The sequence below is a fragment of the Rhincodon typus genome, chromosome 6, assembly GCF_021869965.1.
Source record: "Rhincodon typus isolate 14 chromosome 6, sRhiTyp1.1, whole genome shotgun sequence".
Classification (NCBI taxonomy): domain Eukaryota; kingdom Metazoa; phylum Chordata; class Chondrichthyes; order Orectolobiformes; family Rhincodontidae; genus Rhincodon; species Rhincodon typus.
This window is the reverse complement of record NC_063337.1, coordinates 46823548-46850292: the sequence shown is the minus strand read 5'-3', so window position 1 is coordinate 46850292 and position 26745 is coordinate 46823548. Positions and strand designations below refer to the sequence as shown.

At 37.0% G+C, this 26745-nt stretch overlaps 1 protein-coding gene across 5 annotated transcripts in view; it reads right to left on the bottom strand.

Moving 5' to 3' along the window:
• Nucleotides 1-866: 866 nt before the first annotated feature.
• The window catches only part of tgfbrap1 (transforming growth factor, beta receptor associated protein 1), a 53704-nt gene continuing 27825 nt past the window's right edge, over nucleotides 867-26745 (bottom strand). For all 5 annotated transcript variants that reach the window (XM_020529739.2, XM_020529737.2, XM_048598215.1 and 2 more), the window contains 9 exons: nucleotides 24717-24871; nucleotides 23388-23470; nucleotides 22166-22507; nucleotides 17998-18055; nucleotides 8659-8802; nucleotides 7651-7794; nucleotides 6298-6457; nucleotides 4954-5387; nucleotides 867-3055 (listed from right to left, as the gene is read on the bottom strand). In XM_020529739.2, coding sequence (XP_020385328.2) covers nucleotides 2864-3055; nucleotides 4954-5387; nucleotides 6298-6457; nucleotides 7651-7794; nucleotides 8659-8802; nucleotides 17998-18055; nucleotides 22166-22507; nucleotides 23388-23470; nucleotides 24717-24871 — 1712 coding nt within the window. In that variant the 3' untranslated portion in view covers nucleotides 867-2863. The remainder of the gene's footprint in view (nucleotides 3056-4953; nucleotides 5388-6297; nucleotides 6458-7650; nucleotides 7795-8658; nucleotides 8803-17997; nucleotides 18056-22165; nucleotides 22508-23387; nucleotides 23471-24716; nucleotides 24872-26745) is intronic.

Genomic DNA, 26745 nt, shown 5'->3' with positions numbered 1-26745 from the left:
TTCAGAACTTATAAGTTGATTTTTAAAAAATCTGTAATTTATGGACAAGCTAATCAATAGCAATCTTCGACAAAAAAAATGCTAAGCTTGAACATCAATATGAGAATCTGAGTGACTACTCCTGATAGTTGTTTCATTAGTAATGACGTCAGTCTTGAGCTGCCCTTGGCTCATCTCACCTGTTATCAGATAATGGCCTTAGACAGCAAAGACCACTTGTGGTATTTGACTTTTTGAAAGTGCAAAAGCTCTTGATGCATTAATGGTGTGACGACACAAATACAATTGTGAATATGCCAATGGATCAGTGGCCATCCTAAATGGTAGCACCATGAACACAATGCAAGTAAAAAACACTGATGGAATGAACATAATTAACGACCAGTTGCAGCAGTTCAAGGGCAGTTACCGCAAGAACACTTAAAACGGTTAAACCTTTGGATTTTTTTGTTTGCAATATTGTATGTAATTAGTTAAACTAGTAGCAATTTGAAGTATTGGTGTTGCTTCCTTTGAACAGCAAAGCATATAAGCAGCTTAGGACAAAAGGCAAGCTAGAATGACTTGGCAGTCCAAACAATAACTCATCCTTACCTGCACTATAGAAAGCCTAGTGGGTCTGCATGTACTATTAAGGTCAGAACAGACAAATTAATATCTTGGAATCAATGATTGAATACATTGCATTTACAGTAACAGTTCACATTACAGGGCAGATTTTATTTTTTAAGCACTGGTCATAATTAGTTTCTCTTGACACTCTGATGATGTCCATTAATCCAAGCTCATCCAAAACTCTGCAGCCAGTATTCTAACCTATACCATGCCCGGTCAACTAATGACTTAATTTTAAAATTCTCATGCAATTCAATTTTCCCAATGAAAGAATTTATTAAAATTACCATCTGTACATTTATACAATTAGGTATGTCATGAAATATTTACAGTGCAAAGTTTGATAGCAGAGCAGTTAGACACAACAATTAAAGTAGAAATTACCTCATTGTATTAGGCAATTCTCAACAGTTAAAACATTTCCACTTGTATATCACCAGGCTTACATGAGCGGACAGAGAAAATAATGTCTAGATCATAATGCAACATATACATTTCTGCTGCCAGCACTACTGCATATGCATACAACTACCAAACCACAGAAACAGTAAGTGCATATCTGTGATTCAATAGTAGACATGCACTATGGTTCAGTTTTCCACATTTAATTACATTGTTTAAATTTATTAAAACCTTTAAACTGGGTTACTTGCCATTTGAAGCCAATGTTTTTGTTTTCCTTTTAAAATCTGATACAATTCACAAATTGTAAAAATGTGCACTTTTTAGTAGAAACTGTTTGCATCATACTTTAGGAGGTGTTCTCAAGTCAGTAAAGAATTGGAAGTCACCACAGATATTTCCTTTTAAATGTTAAATATATAAAACAAAATGCAACCGGAAACAGAGGTGTTAATGAAGATTTGATATGGAAGAAACACTGTAAAGAAAGTGCAAAGCATGATCTAATTTTTGTATATTGGTTAGCAAGATGTTCAAAACACATCTTCAAACTTTTAAAAAAGGTGAAATGAAACATATCTTTCATCCAATATTTTAAAAAATCTTCAGCAACCAGTGATACAGATCAACCTGGAAAAGATCCATGTAACCTGGCTGAAGGCTTTCTTTATAAATCAAGATTTATATATTAAATGCTTACTATGAAAGCATAATTAGTCCAAGATAGAATATTATGTAAACAAAATGCAGTGTTAAGAGCTAATTGGGTTACATTATGTTAATAAATGAACAGTTGCATTGATAAATATAGTTGCGGATTAAACAGATACTTAACCAGATAAAAGTGAATATTTATTCTCATTTTCATAGATTTGAAAGTCAAACATTTTTTCATGAAAATTTCTTATGTTTCAAAATCAGTTAGCTAAATCAGTATTCTCAAAGTAGCCAAAAAACATTCTTGCCAAATTCAACAGAATTGCTGAAACTAAAATCTATTCAGTCAGCTTCTTATTCTAACCTCCCAATTCTTTCCCTTTAAAAGTTTGTGGAAATTTCATGCATATGTCATGTCAGGATATACAGATTCAAACACTTGGCATATCAGAAATCAGACAACATTTGTTCTCTTGGATCCTTTCTGTTGTCCTTCCATCACCATCATTCATTGACAGCCTGTAATTCATTATCACTGATGGAAAACTCAGATTTAAGACATGGGTATGAAGGAAAAGTATAATGCTTTGTAAATTCATTATGTAAAAGAGCTGGTCAGGACCAAGTAATAGATACAAGTATGGCATCATACCATTAACATGTGAAACAAACTGTCAGATTTTGAAATATATACGTACTGGGACACACAAATCCATTGTTCATACATAATAGTTATTCAATTACAGAATTATTGGACCAAAGTCTATTACAGATGCTCAGATGATCCAAAACTCTTCTTCCAAGAGCAGCAAGAACAGCCTATACATATACAATGGAAGGCAAAAGATCAAGGGATAAAGTATGACACTTGCACGTTCACTGGACAACATTCCCAAACCATCCACTACAGGACAGCTGTCTTTGTCAATAAACACGGCCAGGTTTTCAGACAGTGTTTTATGCACGTTGCAAACTACAGCTATTAGCATCATTCTTAGTGGGGAATTCTAGAAGTTCCGGTAATGCTTGGCTGCATTTACTTTGTAAATCAGTGCTGTCCATTGGAAAATTCTAGATGCAGACTGGTTTCTTTTTCTTCTTCTTTCTTGATTAGCAGCATGTTCCTCTTCCTTATGGTGATCTTCAACAAGGTAATTTTTCAAGTGACCATCTCACCATGTCAAGGCCACTATTTCATGACATTTCTGCGACTGGCAAAATTCTGATCAGTAGCAGGCAGGCTGTGGTGTTTTGTAGTACACTGGATGTGAGCAAGACCACCGTCTGGATATCGCACAAAGATTGGTTCTGTGAAAAAGCCCTGGCATATTTGGCAGACTTTTTTATCTGAAAGGGTAATAATGTTTCCTCTTGATTTTACCTGAAGAGTGTGGAGTAGAAAGCAAAAACAGGGGACTATTTTTCAGTTCACCTCAGTTTAAGATCTTAAAAACTTGCACTGAGTAGATATTTATGAACCTAACGATACAGAATATCGCAAGGCACTTTGCAAACATTGTAACTGAGGAAAAGAAAACAAAAAAAACTTTTCATATTGTGCTGCATAAAACAAGCGTTGTGGGCATTATCTTTGCAAATCATGTCCTTGATTTTGAAACATGATTTTTTTGGGTCCTGCCACTTGCAAGTTTTAATTAAACCTTCATACAAATAGCTGCTTGACTCACCATCTGGTCTATATCTCCCATCTTGCGGCTGACAGAAAAAGAATATATTTTTGCAACATAAAAGTTGAAGCCAGCGGCGGTTGTATAACACAGCATTTAATGCTTTGCTCTTCGTGAACATTTACCTTGGGAATACAGTGAGAAGTTTCTTAATGCCTAATGTATACTCCATGCAGAGGTAAAGTCAAGACAAGACTCATCTTTTTGGGGCCCATAGATAGGCAAAGGAAGTGAATTCTTGATTAACACTCTAATACTACACTTATACAGTAGATGTTGTTAACTCTTCAGCTTAATGAGACAAACATACTTTGAACAGTTACAACATTGCATTCTCAATGACTAATCGGATTTCCCTTAGAACCCCAGAAGGACAAGACGTTGTGATTAAGCATAGAGAGTTGGTCACCAACTAAAAGTAAATTTTTGGACAATTTATTTGGTCTAAGCTCCCACCCATCTAAACCCTAATGGATATAGGCCCAGGTGACAAACCTTTAATCAGAAGATAAAACCCCCATGCCCATTATCAGTCGAGTGAATCTTCTCGGAACTGCTTCTCATTAATATACATCTATTTTTAAAACAAAGAGACCAAAATGTACGCTGTTATTATATCTGCCTTCCTAATGAAGCACCATCATACTAACCTTCAGTGATTCATACATTAGGAGACTATTCCCTCTATTCCTTAGACTTGTACAAACTCTCTCTATTTAAATAATATATTGCTTTTCTATTCTTCTTGCTAAAGTTCTCTTTCCCACATAATACTCTATTTGCCAAACTTTTGCCCATGCATTTAGCCATATCTATATCCCTTTTAGGGGAAATTCTACATCCTCTTCACAACTTACTTTCCTATCTGTCTTTGTATCATCAGTAAGTTTAGCAACTATACATTTACTCCTTTCATCCAAATCACTTGTATAGATTTGCAAATAATTGAAACCCCAATTCTGATCCCAGTGGCATGCCACTCATCATATCCCACCACCTGAAATTGACACATTAAGGGATAGTATCTGACATGACAGCATGGCAGTGGTTTGACTGACAGAGATACTGGAAAGTATCCATGAGGGTAGAGTTTAATAACAGGAGAGATGTTGTCAATGCAATCATCAATTTTAAAAGGTGGTGAACAACAAAGACCTTCCTTGCAAGTGGACGGACACTGTTGAGGAAGAGACAGAGGACTGATAATTACTGATCTGCTGGCAAAATCCAGTCAGTCAGTCAGGAATGAAAGGGGTCAGCAAGACAAGAAGGAATCTGACTAGATTAAATTAAGCTCTTTGGGAATAATACATCTATATAAATACAACATTGCCTTAAAAATATAATGTTTCTGAAGTTCTCAATTATATTAAATCCTTACCACTATGGAATAGGATAAGGAAGATAAAGAGAAATATTTATTTATACACCAGGCAGATATTAGTTATTATCTTAATATAGAAATGTAAATTCAAATTTAGAATAGTTCTATTTGTAATGCTTGATTTCTTTTCAACTTCATCTCATATGGAAAATTGAAAAAACATATGTAATTTAGGTGTAAGGCTTCATTCTACAGAAAGCTACCCACCTTTGCATATTTATAATTTAAGTTTTCAGATCTTGCCAAGCCTGATGTAAGTTCTGCTGTGCACTTGGAATGAAAGCTCCCTCTTATTGCCCTGGTTAGGAATGGTGAAAGCAGTTGAATTGACCAATTATCAGGGACCTGCTGTAAAACTCGAACAGCATCAAATTCAACAGCGTGGTTATTTAGAAGGTCCACACCAGCCATTGCTAATGCATCACTGGTGACACCTGGCTGCAGGTAAAGTGCTAATAACATGTGAAAGAGCCTTTGCCGACATGTAGAATCTTTTCTATTAGAATTCCACAAACAGTAGTCCTCAGCTGCTTCGAAATCCTTTAACTTGTGAACTAGGATTTCAAGAGCTTTCTCATGCTCTTCCAGTTTTCCATGTAATATTGCACATTCCATATAGAGATCAGTGTCTTTAATTTTACCTGTGAGGGGGAAGGGGAGAATAAAAATGAGTTTCTGCCTTTCTAGATGGCATAGTATAAAGCAATTACTTTTCAAAATCAAACAATATGAATATGTGGTGATACATACAACAAGCCAGGTGCACATGCTTTCCAACAAAATGCTCTACTGCTGTCAGCAGCTTCATAAAAATCCAACAGATGAGCAGAGTGTGCACAGATTTCTCTTATTCAAGAATTTCCTATTTTAAATTTATTCTTTTCATGGGATGTGGGTATTGCCTGTCCCTAATTTGGCTTAAAGTGAGTGTCTGGTTAGACTATTTCAGGGGCAGTCAAGAGTCAACTATATTGCTTTGGATCAGCAGTCACTTGTGGGCAAGACCAGGTAAGGTTGGCAGATTTCCTTCTCTACAGGATATTTGTGAACCAGTTAGATTTTTACAACAATCAAACAGTAGTTTCATGGTCACCATTACAAAGATAAGCTTTCATTTCAGATTTATTTATTACAGTTAAATTCTATCAGCTATGATAGGATTTGAACCCATTTTCCCAGAGAATTTGACACGCAAAAGAAATTTGATGTTAGTCTATACCAACTCATGTACAATTACTTGCTGGCCTTTCAACATAAATATCTGTTAATTATCAACAGAACAGCTCACTACTGAAGGCAAGCCAATAATTATGTCTTTTCTTTGGCTTGAAAATCAATGAAGGGCTTTTGCCCAGACAGTTAGATAAAGCTAGACTTAGAATGGAATAAACAAGGAAGAACAAAGCTACTTGTCTCCTTTTTGTGTAATGAATACATAGGCTATGAAAATATATTTATTTTCAAGTGAATAATGTAAGCTTAAATATTATAGATTTTACCTTGCATTTCTTTCAAATATTAAATTTGTGACAATATGATGGCAAGATTTACCTAGCAAAAGATGAACTCTATAGAGATTAGAGTGTTGAAGCAGGTTCTTGAGACTGCGACGAGCTGAAATTAGTTCTTCTGAAATGCTACCTGACTGGGAGTGCAATTCTAGAACTTTATCCAGGTACAGTATAGCCAAATGAGTGTGGTACTTTTCCTTCTGTAGATGCAAATAAATCAAGGATAATTCAATCCGTTGATTAAAAATAAAAACAGGGAACAAAGATTTAACAGAAACGGGATAGAAGGGTTTTAGAGCTATCAATCAGCTAGATAGAACACAATGGTCTTATATGTTCGTAAATGCCTATCAAGCCAGATTTAGACAATCTGAACTGCAGCCATAGCAACCAAGAAAGGATATTTAATGGAAGGAGGCATCTCTGGAAATACATCGTGAATGAAACAAAAATATATAAGTAATTGAATAGATTCAATTTAACAACTTCAAAAAGGACATAAGGACTCAAATTCAAACCACTGAAGGGAATACAGCAAATTTTATTTCAACCTGCACCTCAATAAACCAACAAAAACTATATATCTCAAATACTGGAGGTTTACTGTATTATCGCAATGTCCAAATAGTCAGTTGAAGGTGCAAGTCAGAAGGCTCTCTGCCGGTAAGTTTTATTTAAGGTGAAGTTGTGTTACTATATAAGTGATTTACACTGTAAATAAAGTATAACAGCAATGTGTATTTCCCCTGCATAATATTTCTATTACTTAGTGTGTGTTTTTACATTGATTATGTGGGTCTCCTGATCAACCAGAATATTTGATCCACCAGCACACTCCTGATACCATAGGTGTTGGTTAATAAAAAGTTTGCTCTACTTCAAATTGATGTCAGAAATGTTTTCAAATAAGTGATTAACAAATGGAACAGATTTCCAAGATGGAGTAACGAAGGTGATCCATTTAATTGTTTTAACAGTTGGCTGCTGTTGTGAAGTGCAGGGAGATAAGAGTTTGAGACTATGACCTTTCATGATGCATAAGCTAAGCAGGGTCAAGTGGTCTTCCCCTTCCAAAAAATCCATTTTTAGTTAGCTATGTTAAAAAGGTAATTTCAAATGTTAAGTTTCTAAAGAAATGTATTCCACTGAAAGTTATTTCAACAGTGATGGCTGCTCAATTTGGTATAGGGATAACAGTACCATTCAGCCTTTTATTGAGCATTTGCATGATTTAAAGGCTCCAGTAGGAACAGTTACAAGTTTTTTTTTGTTAAATCTAGAGTTTTCCCACAGAAAGAACGTTTATGTTGCACATTTATGCATTGCAAACAGTGGCAATATTTTTCAATTTCCAAGCTGTAGATTCAAATTACGAGGATTGCTGAAAATTTACCTGAACATTTCTATCAAATACCAAGTGTTCCAAGTACATGACAACTGCTTTCTTGTACTTGTGAAGGTAGTTGACAATGTCATCTGGATTCATACTTGTCTGGCTTTCATCCAAGGGTCGCCTTGTGAAAATCTGTACACCAACCTACATCAGAACAGGACAATGATAAGTATATCACTGTAGAGATTCCCAATTTATTTCATCTTGAACACTTCATAATAAATCAGATTTCTGATTCATCACATGACACAATCTTTGTGAATTTCTCAATTAAATCAAATAAACACAAGCCTGCAATTGCTTGACAGATGTGTTTGCAGGGAATAAAGAAGCCCTCTATCTCTCCTCCTCAAGCCCAATGTGTTCGCAGGCTTGTTTGGCTTGACAAAATTTAGAAATGATCTTCATCGACAATCACAGGTTCAGTACCCCATAGTTTGCCTATCTAGCTTAGTATATATACAATCTGCAGTTTGTTCAGCTGAGCAAGTTTTTTTTTTTAAGGGAAATATTTTCGTAGCAGATTTATTCAGTACCAATTCTGAAGCCAGTTGGTACTTCATGATAAATATTCAAATTCTCACAGGTTGATTTTTAGTTTTAAAAATGTCACACCTGTATAAAAGAGATTCATAAGAGATTATCAAAACAATTTTTCAGTTTTTAAGACATTTTCTAAAAAAAAATCTTTTCAGTCTCTATTCCCTGCAGCTAAAGGAAACTTGCACCATTTTGTTTAACAGGCTATTGATGCTCATAATTACAATAAATAAATATAACTGAATATTGTCAGAAAAGAAATTAATTCGGTATTTGTTTTTGAAAATAATTCCGGTGTTGCTATCAAAATAAAGTTGTACTTGTAAATGATTATGAGATGCCTCCTCTTCGTACATTCTACAATTAATTTTCCAGATGAGGCTAAATAGCCAAACAGTAATAACGAACATGAAAGACAATGACAACACATGTAGCACCTGTACTCATGAAACAAAAAAAAAGCCAAACCTCTTCATTTTTCTGCAAGGCCCAGTCTGCATACTTCCACACCAGTTCATGGTTAGAGCAGAAACTGAGAAAATCCACAATATATTCAAAAAGATCTGAACGGGTTGTATCCTGGAGCTGTCCTTCAACTATCTTCACCCATAACTATTAGAAACAAAAAAATGAAAAAAAAAATTGTATAAATGCCTCAAATTGTCAGAAACATCATCAATAAATATCAAGTGTGAAAGAGATTGAGAGAGTTTTGAAATAAAATAGGCAATGAAGTCTGCAATCGATAGTCTAGTGAACATCCTCTTGTCCAAACAAAGCTAGGCATTAAGTTATAAACTGAAAAGGTCTTTGCCATGGGCACAGTAAGTAAATGTTGTACTAAAGCACCAAGCCAGCACCACCTTTAAAAAGACCATTGGTGCTGAACAATATTGCAGCACATGAGAAAAGAACTAAGAGAAAATCATTAATGTCTTATAGTTAACTAATGGTCGAATGGTGGAAATTGATAAGGTAAATGGGAGGAACAAAGTCCCTTAATCTGAAACACCTCAAATATTTTTTCATTTAACTTAAAGAGAACAGATTAGGTGGCTACCTTGTCAAACCCCTGCGCTGTTCACAACTATGGCTCATGCTCTTTCACATTTGTTAATTTAGTTACGCAAGTTTAATGCCTGTCTTTTGCCCTTCTTCACTGGTCCAATTAAGCTCAATACAGACTTCAGGAGCAGCATCTCCACACCATCCCCTCCACACTACCTCTTCCCTGCACCCTCTGCCAACCGCACACACACACACCAACCCTGCATTGTTTCCCTTTACAAATTCTGCAGTTGTAATTTCTTAAAAGTTTTGACAAAGGATTTATAACTCAAATGCTAACACATCCATTCTTTACAGATGATATGGAGGTGTCGGTGCTAAACTGGAGTGGACAAAGTCAGAAGTCACATGAAATCAGGTTATTGTCCAACAGGTTTATTTGAAATCACAAGCTTTTGGAGCGCTGCTGCTTCACCTGACGAAGGAGCAGTACTCTAAAAGCTTATGATTTTGGATAAACACATTGGAAAAATAACCTGCTGTCACGTGACTTCACTCTTTACAAAGATACTTCCTTGCCTGCCAAATGTTTAACATTTTCTGATTACATTTGAGATTTCTACTGTCTCCTTTCAACATTCATTGCTCAAACAAAACATTTGCTCATCATCCCCAGGATTTTAATAACTATCGTTTACGGCCACTTTGTAGAACCGGAATGCAAGAATGCCAAAATTGGGTGACCAATTGGAACAATTTATATAACAAGGAGAAATGGATGCTGACAATTTCCCGGTAATTCAAATAACATCCAAGCCTTGAACATATTTCTTTTATTTGCACAGAAGGTGTCCCTGCATACGAATGTATTTAATTTCTATCAAGTGTAAATAAACCACATTACAAATTTGAAAGATCAAAAAGACATTTGAGCACATTAAGCAAGCAGGTTCATTCTTTTACTATGTACTGGCCGCGCAAGTATTATTTTCAACAAACTGGAAGCTACCAATCGGCACTCTCCTCTCATGCAATATAAATATTGGCTTTCTCCATGAATTTGTATTTTTCTGAAATGTCTTGATGAATGAAAGATGAAAAACTCAGACAAAATGTGTTTTGCAGCAATACATGTCTTTTTTGAATTACTTGGGGCTCAGGGATCTAACAGTTTACTGTTGCTTACTCCATAGCAATGCCTCAGTCCGTCGATTGACCAACCATTATCATCCTGAAATACCTTGGAAGGTTTCTGACTGCATCACTGTGTGGAAGTGCTAGTTTTATCAGGATTGGGTTTGTCTTTATTTCTGACAGACTGTCTGGCTCACATGCAATACACAAGCAAAAGGAGTAATAAATTTATTATGTATGTCTTTTAATTTACTTGCAATACCTCCACTGACAGTGTACAATTCTTAAAAAAACTTCTTCCTTTCAATTTTTCCACATAATATAGGCATGATTTCACCTCCATCTATAGATAACTTCATTGCACCCTGTCCTTCAAAGCATGTCATTAAGCATCAATAATCATATTATTATAATCACAACACCTTTCCATTCTGTTCCTCCAGTGGCTTGAAGGTTAAGATTTCAACCTTTATATTTCTGATTCAGGTTAGAGGCTCAATCCTCAATCTGAGCGGAGTTACTTAATTCTAGTTAGAATAGCAACCAAAAAAAGTACATTAACACCAAGCTTCCCTCAATTAGGAAAGGAAGGGAAGGGGAAGAAAACAGAGTGAAAGTTAATACAATAGGATTATGAACTGATTAAAAGATCACTGATGCAATTGATTCAAACATCCCCATTCTCAGAAGTAAAATGATTCCATGATAAAGTTAGGATTTCATTTGATTGAGATTAAATGAAACTCCAATTCAAAATTAAAGACAACAGAAATAAGCAGTGAACATCTGGTTCAAAAACCATACATAGTCTAGTTAACCTTATTAAGCTGGGGGATAATGGAAAACTTTAACTAATCAAATGTTAACCGAGATAGGGCTTACAGCAATGGATAAGGAAAGGAAGAATTTATGAAATCTGTTCTCAAGTATGGTCTCAGGCCAACTGCTGGATCTGTTGCTAGGAAATGGAGTCAGCTAAAATGGAGCAAGTACCTGTCGGGAAAGACATAGCTAAGTATGATCATCATAAGGTTTAGACTAGTAACGGAGAACAGCAAGAAACTATCTAAAGTAGAACCTCCAAACTGAAAGACAGCTATCTTTATTGGGAATAAGAGGGGACCATGCCAAAGTTAAGTGAAGTGACAGGGAAAACGTTAATGGAACAAATGACTGATCTTTAAAGAAGAAATGTTCCAGGTACAGGCTACACACATTTCAGTAAGTGAGAGAGCAAGGGTTCCTTAAACGAGAATACGATGAAACAAAAAAAAAGTATACGATGTGCATCAGGCAAATTTGTCAGACAAAACGCAAGCCAAGTACATTAGATTGAAAGGGAGGGTAAGTCAAAAACCAAGGAAAGAAGACTAACTTGCTATTTTTCATGAACATTGGATTTCTCAAGGCACTTCACAGCCAACTGGAGCCAACTACGTGTGTTTGAAGTGAAGTCACTGTTGTAATGTAAAAAATGTAGCAGAGACCAGCAAATGGAGAATATCAGAATAGAGGAGAGTTAACGTAAAGGGAACCCAAAGGTCTTCTGATGGCATGTAAACACCAAGAGGCAAGTAAATAATATTAGGGACAAAGAGGGTGATAAATGTTTATAAACACAGGGCAAAGACAGAATAAATGAATGTTTGCTAATGAAAGGTGCCATGGAGGCTTCGAGGGCGGCACAGTGGCTCAGTGGTTAGCACTGCTGCCACACAGCGCCAGGGACCCAGGTTCAAATCCAGCCTCGGGCAATTGTCTGTGGGAAACTTGTACATTCTCCCCGTGTCTGTGTGGGTTTCCTCCCACAGTCCAAAGTTGTGCAGGCTAGGTGGATTGGCCGTGGTAAATTACCCATAGTGTTCAGGGATGTGTTGCTTAGGTGGGTTACAGGGGATGGGTCTGGGTGGGATGCTCTGAGGGTCGTCGTGGACTTGTTGGGCCAAAGGGCCTGTTTCCACACTGTAGGGATTCAATGAATAAAAAAGGATGCTGAAGCAGAGATACAGGAGCAGGTGAAAATTGAGAGGATGCACTTGAAAGCTGGATGTGCTTAGAGCAGAGAAGCTGGTGCAGATGGCTTACATCCCATGTTATTCAGGCATTTGGTGGGGAGGGGAGATTGAGGAAGGTTGTGTAATAATCTTTCAAACTTCCTTAGATAAGGAGTCAGTGGCAAAGGCTATTTTCTAATCAACCTGTTCAGAAATATTATCGCACACTTGAACCTGGCCCTCCTGACACAGAGGTGATGGTGGCAGAGGAAATGTTTTTAAATCAACCTGTCCAGACATGTTACTGCACATGTCTGGAGCATATGGTACTTGAACCCAGACCTCCTGGTTCAGAAGTAGGGACACTATCATTGTACCACAGGAGTCCTATATAGAGACAGAGAATTGCAATGTGGCAAATGAGAAATACCTGTTCAAGAAAAGCAATAAGTTATATTCTTAATCCAACATCAGTGGTAAACAAGATTTTAGAAATAATTTTCAAGTAAGAATTAACAAGCGCTTGGTGGGGACTGAATCAAGGAAAGCCAGCTGGCATAGATTGCGCTTATATAATTTAAATGAATTTTTTTGATCAAGTAACAGAGAAAGTGGAGGAAGAGAATGTGGCAGATGCTATTTTTATGGATTTTTAAGAAAATGTTTGATAAATTAATACATGGGAGGCCAGCTAACAAAGTTGAAGCTTATGACTGGAACAAAGTGACAGTTTGAATAAAAGAAAAACCAATTGATTTAAGGACAGAAAGCAGCAAGCAGAGGTAATATTTTCAACTGGATGATGGTAGACAGTAATGTTTACAAGGGTCAGTATTAGCTTCACTGCTTTTCAAAGATATAAAAATGGAGCATTGGAGCAGTGCAAAATTCCAACGTTTACCAATGATACCAAATGTGTTTTTTTTGAGGAAGTTACCAAAAAGACTGATGAGGACAGAGCAATAGCCGCTGTTTACTTGGACTTTAGTAAAGCCTTCCACAAGGTTCCGCATGGTAGACTAATTAGTGAAGTTACCTCACACTGGATTCAGGGTGAGCTTGCCTATTGGACACATAATTGGCTTAACAGCAGGAGACAGAGTGGTGCAAGACGGTTGCTTTAAGGACTGGAGGCCTGTCACCAGCAGTATTTCACAGGGATCAATTCTGGGTCCTCTTTTGTTTGTCATTGACATAAATAATCTGGATGAGAATATACAAGGCATGGTTAATGAGTTTGCAGAAGACACCAAAATTGGTGGCACTGTAGACAGTGAAGAAGGCTTTCTAAGATTATAAAGGGATCTTGATCAAATGGCTCAATTGACTGAAAAATGGCAGATGAAGTTCAATCTGGAGAAGTGCAAGGTATTGCACTTAGGTACAACAAACAAGGATAGGGCTTATACAATTAATGGTAGGGTCTTGGGTAGTCTTGTTGAACAGAGGGACCTGGGATGAGAGTACATAATTCTTTGAGGCTTGTGTCACATATAGGCAGGGTGGTTTAAAAGGCGTTTAGCAAGCTTGCCTCAATTGCTCTAAGTCCTTTGAGTAAAGAAGTTGGGAAGTCACGTTGAGGATGTACAGGTAATTGGTGAGGCCTCTTCTGGAATACTATGTCCAGTTCTGGCTGCCCTGTCATAGAAAGGACATTATTAAGCTGCAGAGCATTCAGAACAGATTTACAAGGATGTTGCTGGATATAGAAGGTTTGAGTTATAAAGAAATGCTGGATAGCGTGGGGCTTTTCTCACTGGAGGATGGGAGGTTATCGGCGACCTTATAAAAGTTTATAAAAAATTGAGAGGTATAGCTAGAGTTGACTTTTCCCTAGGATGGGGCATTTCAAGACTAGGGAGCACATTTTTATGGCAAGAGGAGAGATTTTAAAAAAAATGAGGGGCAATTTTTTTTTAAAAAACAGAGGGTGGTTCACATGTGGAATGAACTTCCTGAGGAAGTCGCGGATGTGGGTACAATTACAATGTTTAAAAGACATTGGCTAAGTACATGAATAGGAAATGTTTAGAGGGATATGGGCCAGAAGTGGGCAGGTGGCACTAGTTTAGTTTGGGATTATGTTCGGCATGGACTGGTTCGTCCGAAGAGTCAGTTTCCATGCTGTATGGCTCAATGACGTCTGGTGGATTATGAAGATGATCTAAATGACACAGACTTGCAGAACGGACAAATAGGTAAGAGATAGAATTTAGCATGGAGTACTAAGAGGTGATCTATTCTGGCAAAAAGTATAGGGACAGACACAGTTCTAAAAAGCGTGCAGGGACAGAGTGTCCTGGGGATTCACGTGCACAGATCTTTGAAGATGCAAGGATATATTAGGAGAGTAGTTATCAAAAGTATATTGGATGTTGGGCTTACATATGTTGAAAGTGCAAAAGTACATTAAGTACAAAGGTAGGGAAGTTCTTCTAAACTTCCATAAACCTCAAAAAATAAAATATTACATACAATTCACTACAATTCAGGAAGGATATGAAAGTCCGTGGTACAATGCACAGGAGATAAGCCAGAACAGAATCAGTGTTGAAGGATTTTAGCTGCAAGATTATGTACAAGCAGCTGGGATTGCTTTCCTTGCAGAAAAAGTGGTTAATGCAAAGCTTCACAAAGATGTACAAGAGATGTCTCATTAGCTGCTGGTATAAGAACCAGGAAGGCACAAATTTATGGTTTGAGCAAGAAGGTCGTGAAAGAACAACTTTCATTTTAATACATGAAATTGTAATATTCTGGAATTTTTTGCCTACAACATTGGTGGAAAGGGAAACAAGTAACAATTTCGAAAGGAAGCTGGGTGGCTCAAGGGAAATAAGCTTGTAATGCTACAGGACAGACTGGATTGCTTTTCTGAGAGCTGACATGGACTTGATGTGCTAAGGGACCTTCTTCTGTGCTTTATGACACTATAATTCTAACTGCCAATAATTATCTAGAAAACAGCATAAGAGACTGAGGGGTGACCTCTGAGGTCTGTAAAATCGTGAGCAGCATAGATAAGGTAGATAGCCAACAGATTTTCTCCATGGTAGGGGAGTCTAAAACTAGACAGCACAGCTTTAAGGCGAGAGGGGAGAGATACAAAAAAGTGTTCACTGGGGCAATTTTTTCGACACAGATGGTGGTGATCATCTGGAATGGGCTGCTAGAGGTAGTGATGGAGGCAAGTACAATTTTATTATTTAAGAAATATTTGGACAGATACATGGATGGGATAGATATGGAGGGATATGGACCTAATGCAGGCAAACGGGACTAGATTAATTGTGAAAAATGGGCAGCATGGACAAGTTGGGCCTCTATGACTTTAAGACTATAGATTATCCTTACCTATTTGCAGTGGTCATGAACAAACAGAAACATCCTGGACCTTGCTATATACCAACTGGAATATCAACTCACCTCTCCTTTTACCTTTAAGGGTGATTAAACACCAAAAAAAAAAGTCGAATGAAGAAACAGGAAAAGCATCGATATCTATTCAGTTATGTAAGAAGCAACTAGAAATATGCCCACTAATTATTATTAGCAGATCTCTTCCATGAAGGAGAATATGTTGGACTCTGCTTTTATAAAAGAAAACTATTGCACCTTACAGGGGAAGCTTTCTTAATACTGCCTACAGGATCTAAAGGGTACGGATGAAAAGCCTGCACCCTACAATTGTGCTGTTTTTAATGTTTAAAGAATAAATTTCATTCTCTAGCCCGAGTTTCAATTTTTACATTTTGTCCTCATCACATCAAAAGTAACATGACAAAGAATAATGTGGCATACTAAAGTTTTAAAACTTAGCTAGACAGATAAGATGACAAATTCTGCAGTGAGTGACATCAGGACTTTGTACTTTAATAAAAATACAAAGAAAGGTGGTAAACAAAACAACCAAACTATGTAAACAACAGTGAAATAGGTTTCAAATGTCAGAAATCTATTACTTGATAAATGAATATTCATTAAAAACGATTTCAAATCAAATCTGAATTGTGTTAATTATACACAGACAAGCTGACAATCAGTTTGAAATCTGCAATGTTCTTAAGTGGGGGGAGAAAAGAGAGTTAACAACTCACACAGATATGAACTGATCCATAGCCAAAATACAAGTTTACCCAAACTTGATTTCCTTTATGCCTACTGAGAATTTAAAATTGATTCTGCATTCACAGTAACTGCTTTCCGTTACAGCATGCATGTTCCTGACTGCTCAGCAATGGTAAATAAAATTAACGATTAATAAAATCATTATCTATGTAATCTTGTTAACTTCTCCAAAATTTGTAATTTTTTTGAATGGCATTTTCCAGAGTGCTAATATAAATAAAGGTATGAACATAAAGTATTGACATGCCACTGAAAAACAAAAGGTTGTACATTTAAACCATAAGAGTTAATTTGAAAAGTCCACTGAAAGTTTTTACGTTTATTTGTTTGCTTTTAATCAAATAATTGCAAAAGTAGATGTGTTGTTTTCAGTCCCTACTCTATAAACTCTCTTACTACTGCCTACTGCTGCCCACGTTTTAACTCATACAAAGCTCCATTCAGCTGTGCTTGCTGATCTACATTATTTCCTGATCAAAAAGCTTCTTCCAGTCAGCACAAGTTTGTTCCAACTGACCAAATTGCACCTTTAGAGAGAAACATTGAGCGCTGTGACCAAATCAGCAGCCTCTTGTATGTAATTGTATACTTTAGTAAATACTCAACCTGTCATGTTGAATAGCAGTGAGCTTCTCCGTTGATTCCAGTTAGAATCAGGAATTTTAAATAGATGCTCTTCCATTGTTTAACTGCATTGACTCATTTCCCTCAATGCAGTCTTCAATTTCATTGGATTTTCACGTGCTGTTTGTAGTTCCATAAGCAATAAAATCTCAAAAGCTAGGACAATAACAACACCATTCCATTGTAATAATCATAAACCGGTTCTGTGGGTGTCATGTCCCAGCAAGTGATTTATATCAGATTAAGTTAACTAGGCCAAAATACCTATATTTTTATGATATCGCCACCCACAACAGGGTATTTTCATCTACCTTCATCATTGCTCACTCTCCACCATATAAACTATCACTGTCTCTAGAACCCATCAACACGTTACTGCAGCAAGCACTTTCATGTTGCACTAACTGTATTCCTAATATGTGCTTGCTCTGTAACAATCTGCAAATGAAGGGTGAAACTGTTTGGATTCACCAAGATCAGAAATACACAAGTCTGACAGTGAGATCCACCTTGGAGAAATTATTTTCACTGGTGTAGATAAAAACTTTTCAGTGGTATGTCACTGACTACCACAGCTTCTATCTCTACTTTGACCCATACAAACAGCTAGCAGACAATGAAAAATATTGTTAGGACTGCTCCAGTTCCGTAAGCTTCACGCCAAACATACCTGAACGTCATAAAATACAGAAATAATTATTTCAACACCACGAAAAAGCCAGCTTATGGTGTCAGTGCTTCTGGATTACATGCCTGGTTCATTTGAAAACAGCCTTCTCTTGCCACAATTATCAACATATTCACAGTTTTTCCCTCTCCTCTCTAATTGAGACACACTGGTTTATTTCTTCCTTGCATTTCAGCAATGCAGATATGCACAGACAGTAGTAATCAATAAGAAGTGTGAACACTAACTTACCTGTAGCGCTGCTTCATTTTGACCATTATAATGGTAAAGAAGACCAAGTGCAAAATACCTGTGTTCAGAAAAACAAGTCAAAACAAAATTAGTTCACTTGCCTTAGAACAGCTCAAGTGCTATAGCATTTAGCTGGATTTAAGATGTCAATATCTTGTGTTGTGCTAGGGATCAGCAAACTTCAAAAACATACATTAAACATGCTGTCATGATACTCCTAACACTACAGTACAACTGATCTGTTCAACGTACCACACAACACTTTCTCTAATAACCTAGATAAATGGCCATTTAAGTGACTCAAATCAAGCAATTTACGGAAGCTGAAGAGCTGAGAGAGAATTCAGGAATCAGGTAATTCAAGAATAGTAGGAGAAAAGACAAGATTGTAGATCAGCCAGGATCATGTCAAATGGCAGAGCAGGCTCAAAGACTTGAACTGCCTGCTCTTGCTCCTAGATCTTACGTAACAGAGAAACAATTTGAGTAAAAATAAGCAGATTGGATCACGCAGAAACAAAGAACGTAACAGTAATAATAGGCATTGGTGACCATGGTGACATGAGAGAAGAATAGAAAAATGTTACAGCTAACCACATACGTAAAGTACTTAAATGAAACAAGGAGCTGTGGACGCTGAAGACCGGAAGCAAAAACAGAAATTGTTGGAGAAACTCAGCAGGTGTGGCAACATATAGGAGAGAGAGAATTCTTCTTTCACTCCACAGATATTGCCAGACCTGCTGAGTTTCTCCACAAATTTCTGTTTTTGTACAGAAAACACTTGTTATGAATTGTTGGCAGAGAAAAAAAAAATTCCATAAATTGGGGCAGCATAGTGGCTCAGTGGTTAGCACTGCTGCCTCACAGTGCCAGGGACCCGGGTTCGATTCCGTCCTTGGGTGACTGTCTGTGTGGAGTTTGCACGTTCTCCCTGTGTCTGCATGGGTTTCCTCCCGCAGTCCAAAGATGTGCAGGCTAGGTGGATTGGCCATGCTAAATTGCCTATAGTGTTCAGGGATGTGTAGATTAGGTGGGTTATAAGGGGGTGGGTCTGGGTGGGATGCTCCAAGGGTCAGTGTGGACTTATTGGGCCGAAGGGCCTGTTTCCACACTGTAGGGATTCTAAGAGTTCCATTATAGAATCACGATGGCAGGATAACCAAGATTGGTAACCAAATATTGAAGACACTTGATTGTCAAAAACATAAGGCAATTTAGAAAACAAAAAATCAGCAGTGAGAAAGGGCCTTAAATCAGGTTAGGTGGATCTAACAGGCAGAAAATCTTTGGGTGAGAGTAGCGAATTGATCTCCAGGCATAATTGTTGTGTTAGAGTACAAGTCAGAAAATTAGAACTACATGTAACAAGGGATGGAGAGAAATTATGGAGTACTTTAATTATCATATCGACTGGGCAAACCAAACTTGCAGTAATAGACAAGCTCATGGAATGTTTTTAATATTGATCAATGCACCAAGGAACCAAGTGGGAAGATTATTTTGGATTCAGTATTGTGCTTGTACTGTAGTGTTAGGAGCATCATGACAGTACATTTAATGTATGTTTTTGAAGTTTAATAACCCTATAGTAAAGGACCTTCTGGAGAATAGCGACCATGACCTGATACAGTTAAGTCGGAATAAAGCAAGTTAGGTATAAATGGCAGTTTGGCGAAGGTAGGTTGCAACACTAGATTAAAAGCTTTGACGGTAGACAAGTACAGACAGACATGTTAAGAATAAGTTCATAATTCATAATGAGTACACATGCCCTTTAGGAATAAAGGCCCACAGGAAATATCAACCAACCCTGGCTGACAAGAGAAGTTAAAGATAACATTAGATTAAAGAAAGAGACTTATAATACTTTGTAATCTTTCTAGTTCAGAATGTTTGGGACCAAGTCATTTCTGGATTTCATAACTTGCTGGATTATAGAATAATTTTAGAATGCTTAACCACAAGTGTGAGAATCAGAAAACACTGTAGATATAAGTGTTTACCTGAAACATGAGCGTGATGAAACATTATAAATCAGTAACAACAATTGTTTCACTTTTCCAAATAATTTCCATTTAAATTAAGTTTAATTTGACAAATTTAAATAGCTTTCACAAATGCCCACAACCCAATGGCTTGTATCTGAGATTTGAAAGAGCTGGTGGCAGAGATTGTTCAAAGCAACTACATGCACGTTCAGAATTCTTAGATTTTAGAATTGCTATCATAGATTAGAAGGTAGTAACCATTGCCTTGCTATTCAAGAACTAAGGGAGTAAATGAAACAGAGAACTATAGGTCTGTTAACTTGACAGTAGTAGGGAAAATGCTAAAATCTATTAGGAGGTATAAAGTATATATGGATTTAAGAAACAGAAATCTTAAGGTTTGCAATCAGCAGGGAAGATGAGGGGAGGCCAAAGGAAGTAATATATTTCGATTCTCAAAAGGAACACCGAAAAAGTTCCACACAAAAGAGATTCATAACGTTAAGGCTTCTGGTACCGATGGGTCATGGACACAAAATGGAGAGGAGGAATAAACAGGTTCTTTTTAGGTTGGCAAGCTGAAACTAGTGAGAAATCACAAGCATCAGCACTAAGTGTTTCAGCCATTTACAATCAACAGTTATAACTAAAATGCAGGAACTGTGTATAACCTGTTCAACTTTGCTGATGATAGAAAAATAGGTGGGGAAGTAAGTAGTGAGGAGGTCACAATGAGATTGCAGATGAATATAAACTGGTTGGGTAAGTGAGGAAGAAGGTGGAAGATGGAATATACTGTGGGGAAATATAAAGTAATTCACTTTGATAGCCAAAAACAACTTTTTTTTTTAGAAAGAGAGACCAGGGAATGTTAATTTGTTTTTTTGTATGCAAACGAAGTTAACATGCAGTAGAACAAAAATACAAAAGGTAAAGTCAGCGCAGTTCTACCAGACCATAGGGCTGCTCTCTCAATAGAGAGAGACAACTGATGGAGTTTAAGCCAAGGGTCACCACGCCTCAGGCAAGGGGAGAGATCGAGGAGGACAGTCCTTCATGGTAACCTTATCCGATGCTGGAATTGAACCCATGCTGTTGGCATCACTCTGCATTGCAAACCAGCCATCCAGCCAATTAAGCTAACCAACATCCTACAACACAAATGACGTTAGTTTTTTTATTGTTAGGTTAGTTATGTTAGCTTTTATTTATCTTTTATACTTCCATATCATATAAAACAAAAGTCTTACTACAACTATACATGGCCCTGGTAAGACCCACACCTAATTCTAAGTACAGGTTTGGTCTCCTTACCCAAGGTAGGATACACTTGCCTTGAATTAAGGTGCAACAATGCTCACTAGATTGGTTGCTCGGATAATAGATTGTCTGACTGAGACAGATCGAATTGAATGAGGGTATATTTCTAGAGTTTGGAGGAATAAGAGGAAATCTAATTAAAACAAATGAAACTATTAATGGTTTAGATAGTGTAGATGCTGGGATGATGTTTTTCCTTGTTGAGGATCTTGAACTAGAGATCACTATTTTGGAGAGAGAGAAGGGAGACATTTTCATACAGAGAACTATGGTTCATTCAAACCTCCTCCAGACATGTGTATGTACAGTTAGTGAATATACCTAAAGTGGAGATCAACAGATTTTTACATATTCAGGGAGTCATGGAATTTGAAGACAGTTCAGGAGGTGGAACTGAGTTTGAAGATCAGGCAGTTCCGCACTAAATGCGGAAGCATGCTGAAAATGCCAAATGGCCTATTTCTCTTCCTATTTCCATTTCTGTTCTAGTTCCTTACATAGAAACTATGTAATAACTCAAATAGTACCGCACATGCATCACAAGCAAATTATGACTTTTAAAAGCTAAATGAAGCAGGATCACTAAAATAAATAGAAATGTATTAATTTTTAATTTAAAGCCGATATCAGGAAGAACTTCCACTTTTGGAATACTCTATTCAGCAGGGTCGGAGCCATAAAGACAAATTGGAGGCATGAATCACAGAATTCATTTGGATTCCACTTTGATGAGATACTTAGGATTTAAACATTGTTTGGGCCAAAATGACCTCAGCTTTTTATGTTCTTAGGACACAAAAGGCAATGATATCCACCAATTTTTATGAAAATACATGACAACTAACTGAGTTACATACTTTTTGTGTTTTTCCAGCCAGGGTATACTGTCCACTAAGAGACATGAATTTTCTGAAACCAACAAATCCAGCAAACTGTCATGATTAGCTTCAGCATACAGTTTTAGTAAAGCTGTGTCGATATCTTCTTTATAACCATTGGCTATTTCAGTGCTCCGAATCTCATTCAAGTAGCTCATAAGGAATCGCTTGCACTTTGTAATCTTCTCCTGGTCACCCTGCATTAATTGATTTAAGTCAGCGTATTCATGTAGTGGGGGATGTGACCGTATAAATGTTGAAGTTGAAGGAAGCAGTAATGGATAGAGAGACATCAACTCTCTAACATCAAGCTGGCCGTTCCTGTCGACAAAGATAAAATTAAATAAGTACAAACTATAAATGCTTAATATAATGTCCATATCAGAATAGCAAAATAATTCAGATTGTCTTAAAGGAACTACTTTTTTAATTAAAGGTATTAGATAGCTAGATGTGAACTAATGCATAGAAGCAAAAGTATTAATCCTTCTAACTGGAGGAGTGGACACAGGACTGACTGAATAGCTCTTTCAGAGGTGCATAAACAGTCTCCTGTGCTGCAACATTTTATGATTTATGGCAGTTAAGAGCCATAGTAAATTTAATATTCGATGTAAATGCCTAATGGGCAAGATCAAGTTGAACCTTTAGACAAAAGGCAGGACAAAGAGAATTCTGAAACATTCTGACAGCTTCTGCAAAAGTTCATTACGCACCATTACACAATACCAAATCAATAGATTTGTTCCCCAGATAAAATTGAATGGCTACCATAATACATAAAATCATGCAAGGTAAATACCATTAGAGCAAATTGCTATTTGCATGTATTAAAGTTGATTCCTGCTTCCCAGATATGATATTTGGACACTCCTCCCTTAAAATTGTTTGTTTAAATATAATACACTGATGTAGAATTTATTAACAGTAAAACAAAAACACAATATTTTTGATGTGATATCTTTGGTAAACATAACCTGGTGGGGTATAGCTAACTAATTTCCCAAAAATTACATCTGACCTTTCATTTTAAAAACAAAGTATTTTCTTAAGCCAACATTGGAAGTGTAATGCAAATATGTAACAGTGGTTTTGCTGCAAACTATTAAAAGGAAATTAGAGTTGCGTGCAAACAATTCAGCTTTAAAGAAAAATTAGCTATTCATTAACTAATGCCACAGAATTCTATTGGTGTTTATACCTGAAGAGTTCTTTAGCTTCTAAAAACTGAAGCTGGCCAAACTGTATAAATCCTGCTTGCTGCAGAATTCTTCTGTACATACCCTATGTATAATAAACAGATAAGGTTAATGAAGTGTTTATGAACATCATTAAGTAACCATGGTTAGTTGAAGCCTCACAACAATCAACACAAATTATTTACTGGGGCTTTCTAAAGTTCTTAAGGAAAGCAGAAGAAGTCGTTGTCATTCCCCCCTCACCTAGTACAGGTACCATGAGCTGTGTGTGTGAGATCTAGAGATGTATCATTTTGGCGTTGGTTATAGTCCACTTTTGATAATTATTCAAACAAATTTCCAAAGATAAGCATTCTCAGGTTTATGAAGAAAAAATAGCTAAAGATAGACAAACTGAAGTGTTGTGAGCAGTTAGGGGACTTATTGAAGACAGCTGATCCCACACCAACAAGTATCTATTGAGGTTGGTTGGCTCACCGAGCTAGTTTCTTGTTTCGCAACCCGAGCTACAAATCTACTCCAAAACCTTAGAAACAAGTATCTATCTCTGAGCCAATGTGCCAAGTAAAGTTATAAGATATGACAGGGCAATTCCAGAAAATTGCCTTCCAAGTAAAGAGATTTGAATGCCGCTTGTGTACCTAATAAGTGAATGAGCCCTGAACAGGGACTACCAGTTTGCACAGACGCTTGCCCGAGATGATGAATCTCAACTATGTGCAAATTAGATTTTGGATGTATTTATTGAAAAAAAATACTTTGCTTAAAACATTTCACAGAAAAATAATACCTTCAGTGCCACCAAGTTAAATTTGTGATGCAGTTTTATTTCTTTGCAGAAATGATCACCACCATGCAGTGCACTTTTATATTTCACTCCCAATACGTTATTCTTTCATAACTACCAAAAGCTCAAGTTGAGAACACACAGTAGTGCACAGTGCTCAAAGTTCATAAGAGCACATCAGTTAAAAATAATCATATTTGAAGAGAAAATAGAACACATCAAATTCACTCTACAACACAGCCTGCCCGTAACAGGTCTAAAGGCAATTTGAACTGCAGCAAAAATTAATGAAGAACAATAGACACATCTGGTTCACAATCTCAGTAATAAATGGATATCAGGCTCATTTTTACAAGTAAAATGGGTAGTAGTGAATGTGGATGAAGAGGAGTGTGTAGGGCAGACAAGAAACAAAATACACGTCTGGTAATAAACAAGGAATAGCTTAGATACCTTACAATCTAATATTCACTGCTTACTCAAACAACGATCTTTACACATGACAAATATATTTAACCATTACTCCAGTTAAAATCCTACTAACCTGGAATTTCTCTTTTGGAACGTTTCGTCGAGCTCCTCTTGTTAGGAGCAGTGCTTCTTCTACTCTCTGGCTGGTCAGAAGATCTTGAATTTGTTTTTCCAAGGGCAAGGGTACCAAGATATACACTTCTTTACTTGTGGCTAAAATCAGTTTCCCTGATAATGAAAAAATTAAGGTCTGCAAAATTTATGATTCAGCTTATACACTGCCAAAAGCACAAAGGAACACAAATATCTAAACAACATCTATGTTTGATCCACTTTATTTAATTACGAAAAAATATCCAATCTGGAAATTTAAGGTCAAACTAGCTAAAACAGAAAATGCTGGAAATACTGAGTGGTCAGACAGCATTTGTAACAAGAGAAAAATGTCAACTCTTCAAGAAATGAATTTCTGAAACATCAGCTGGTTCCCTCACCAGTTGCCTGACTTGCTAGCTATTTCCAATATTTGTTTTTAGCTGATTCCCAGCATCTGGGATCCTTTGTTTTAGTTGTGGAAATGTGAATTTTTAATTAAAACCATTATCTTCAGAGATTGTATGCTGAAAAACAGAAATTGCTCAGCAACGTCAGACACAAAATTGTTATCAGGACTAAAACATTGCTGGTCATTGCCCTTCTCTGACCAAATAATTAAGAAAATGATTAAAATAAATTTGCGCAATGAACAATTCCAATAACATATCCTCTATGATGTAGTCTTGCATCAAGTAGTTTCAATTTGCTACAGTTACTGATACTTAAGTTTTCAAAGGAAAGGATTTTCACAACAGATTGAATCTTTGTCTGTCGATGACACAGAAACCCTCTACCCTGTTCCCTGTAACAGGTACAAGCAGCACATGGGCTTATGACTAAGATCATGACTGTCTGATCAACCACCTCTGCTGCATCCCTCTTTTCCTAGTGTCTCTCCTATTTCTTCTCGTGCCCTTGCTGAGCTCATTAGTGGAGGCTCACCTCCCTCAATTGTATTCAACTGATCACCCAACTACCTCCCCTGGCCCCTACTTGAGCTGATATTGTAAACAGTTCTCTCTCTTCAGGTGCTGTCTGTTCTTTAAACCTGAATTATCTGTCTCCCGAGAAAAACAAACACTTGACCTAACTGAACTTGCATAATACTGTTCACTCTCCAACCTCCCATCCTTCTCCAAAGAACTGGAATTTGTGACCTTCCAAATCCAGTTCCATCGTTCCAGAACTCCATGTTGAATCACTCAAAACAGTTTTTCACCCCATCCACAGTACCAAACAACTTTTATCAAAGTCACAAATGGCATCTTATGTGACTGTGATAGAGTTAAACTTTCCCTCCCTTCTTAATCTGTGAGGCATCTTGTCTGGTTGACTAACCCATCCCCCTCCAATCCCTTCACACACTGTTATCCAGCTGTGAGATTGCTGTCATGTGGATCCATTCTTACCTCTCTAAATCATAGCCAGAGAAACACAAAATGGCTTTCCTTCCTGCTCCCATATCGTTATCACTTGGTAATTAATTTTCACACAACTGCTGATAACACCCAGCTCTAACTCAATAACTCTCGTCTTCTCGACTGCTCCTAAATTTTCAGGCTGCTTTTAATGACATCTAGTACTGAATAAGTAGAAATTTCCTTCAGTTAAATATTAGAAAGACTGAAGTTATTCTTTTCAGAACCCACTTCAGATCAGCTTCCTTAACTACCAACTCTAAGCCTCCATGTGGCAGCATCTTGAGATTAAGCCAGTCTGTTCATTGCCTCGGCAGCACATCGGAATTATAGTCAAGGTTCCAATACCGTACTTGAGCCAACATTAAGACCATTTATTTCCAACATAACTCCACCTGACATCGCCCTCGTGTTAGGTCATTCATGTCTTTGCTCCTTCTAGATTCAACTATTTCAACGCATACTCTGCTGGTCATTCACATGCTATTTTCTGTCAAAGTGAGGTCACCCCAAACTCTGCAACTCCTGACTTAATTTGTAATGAGTCCCCTTCTCCTACTACCCCTGTGTTCACTGATTTTCACTGGC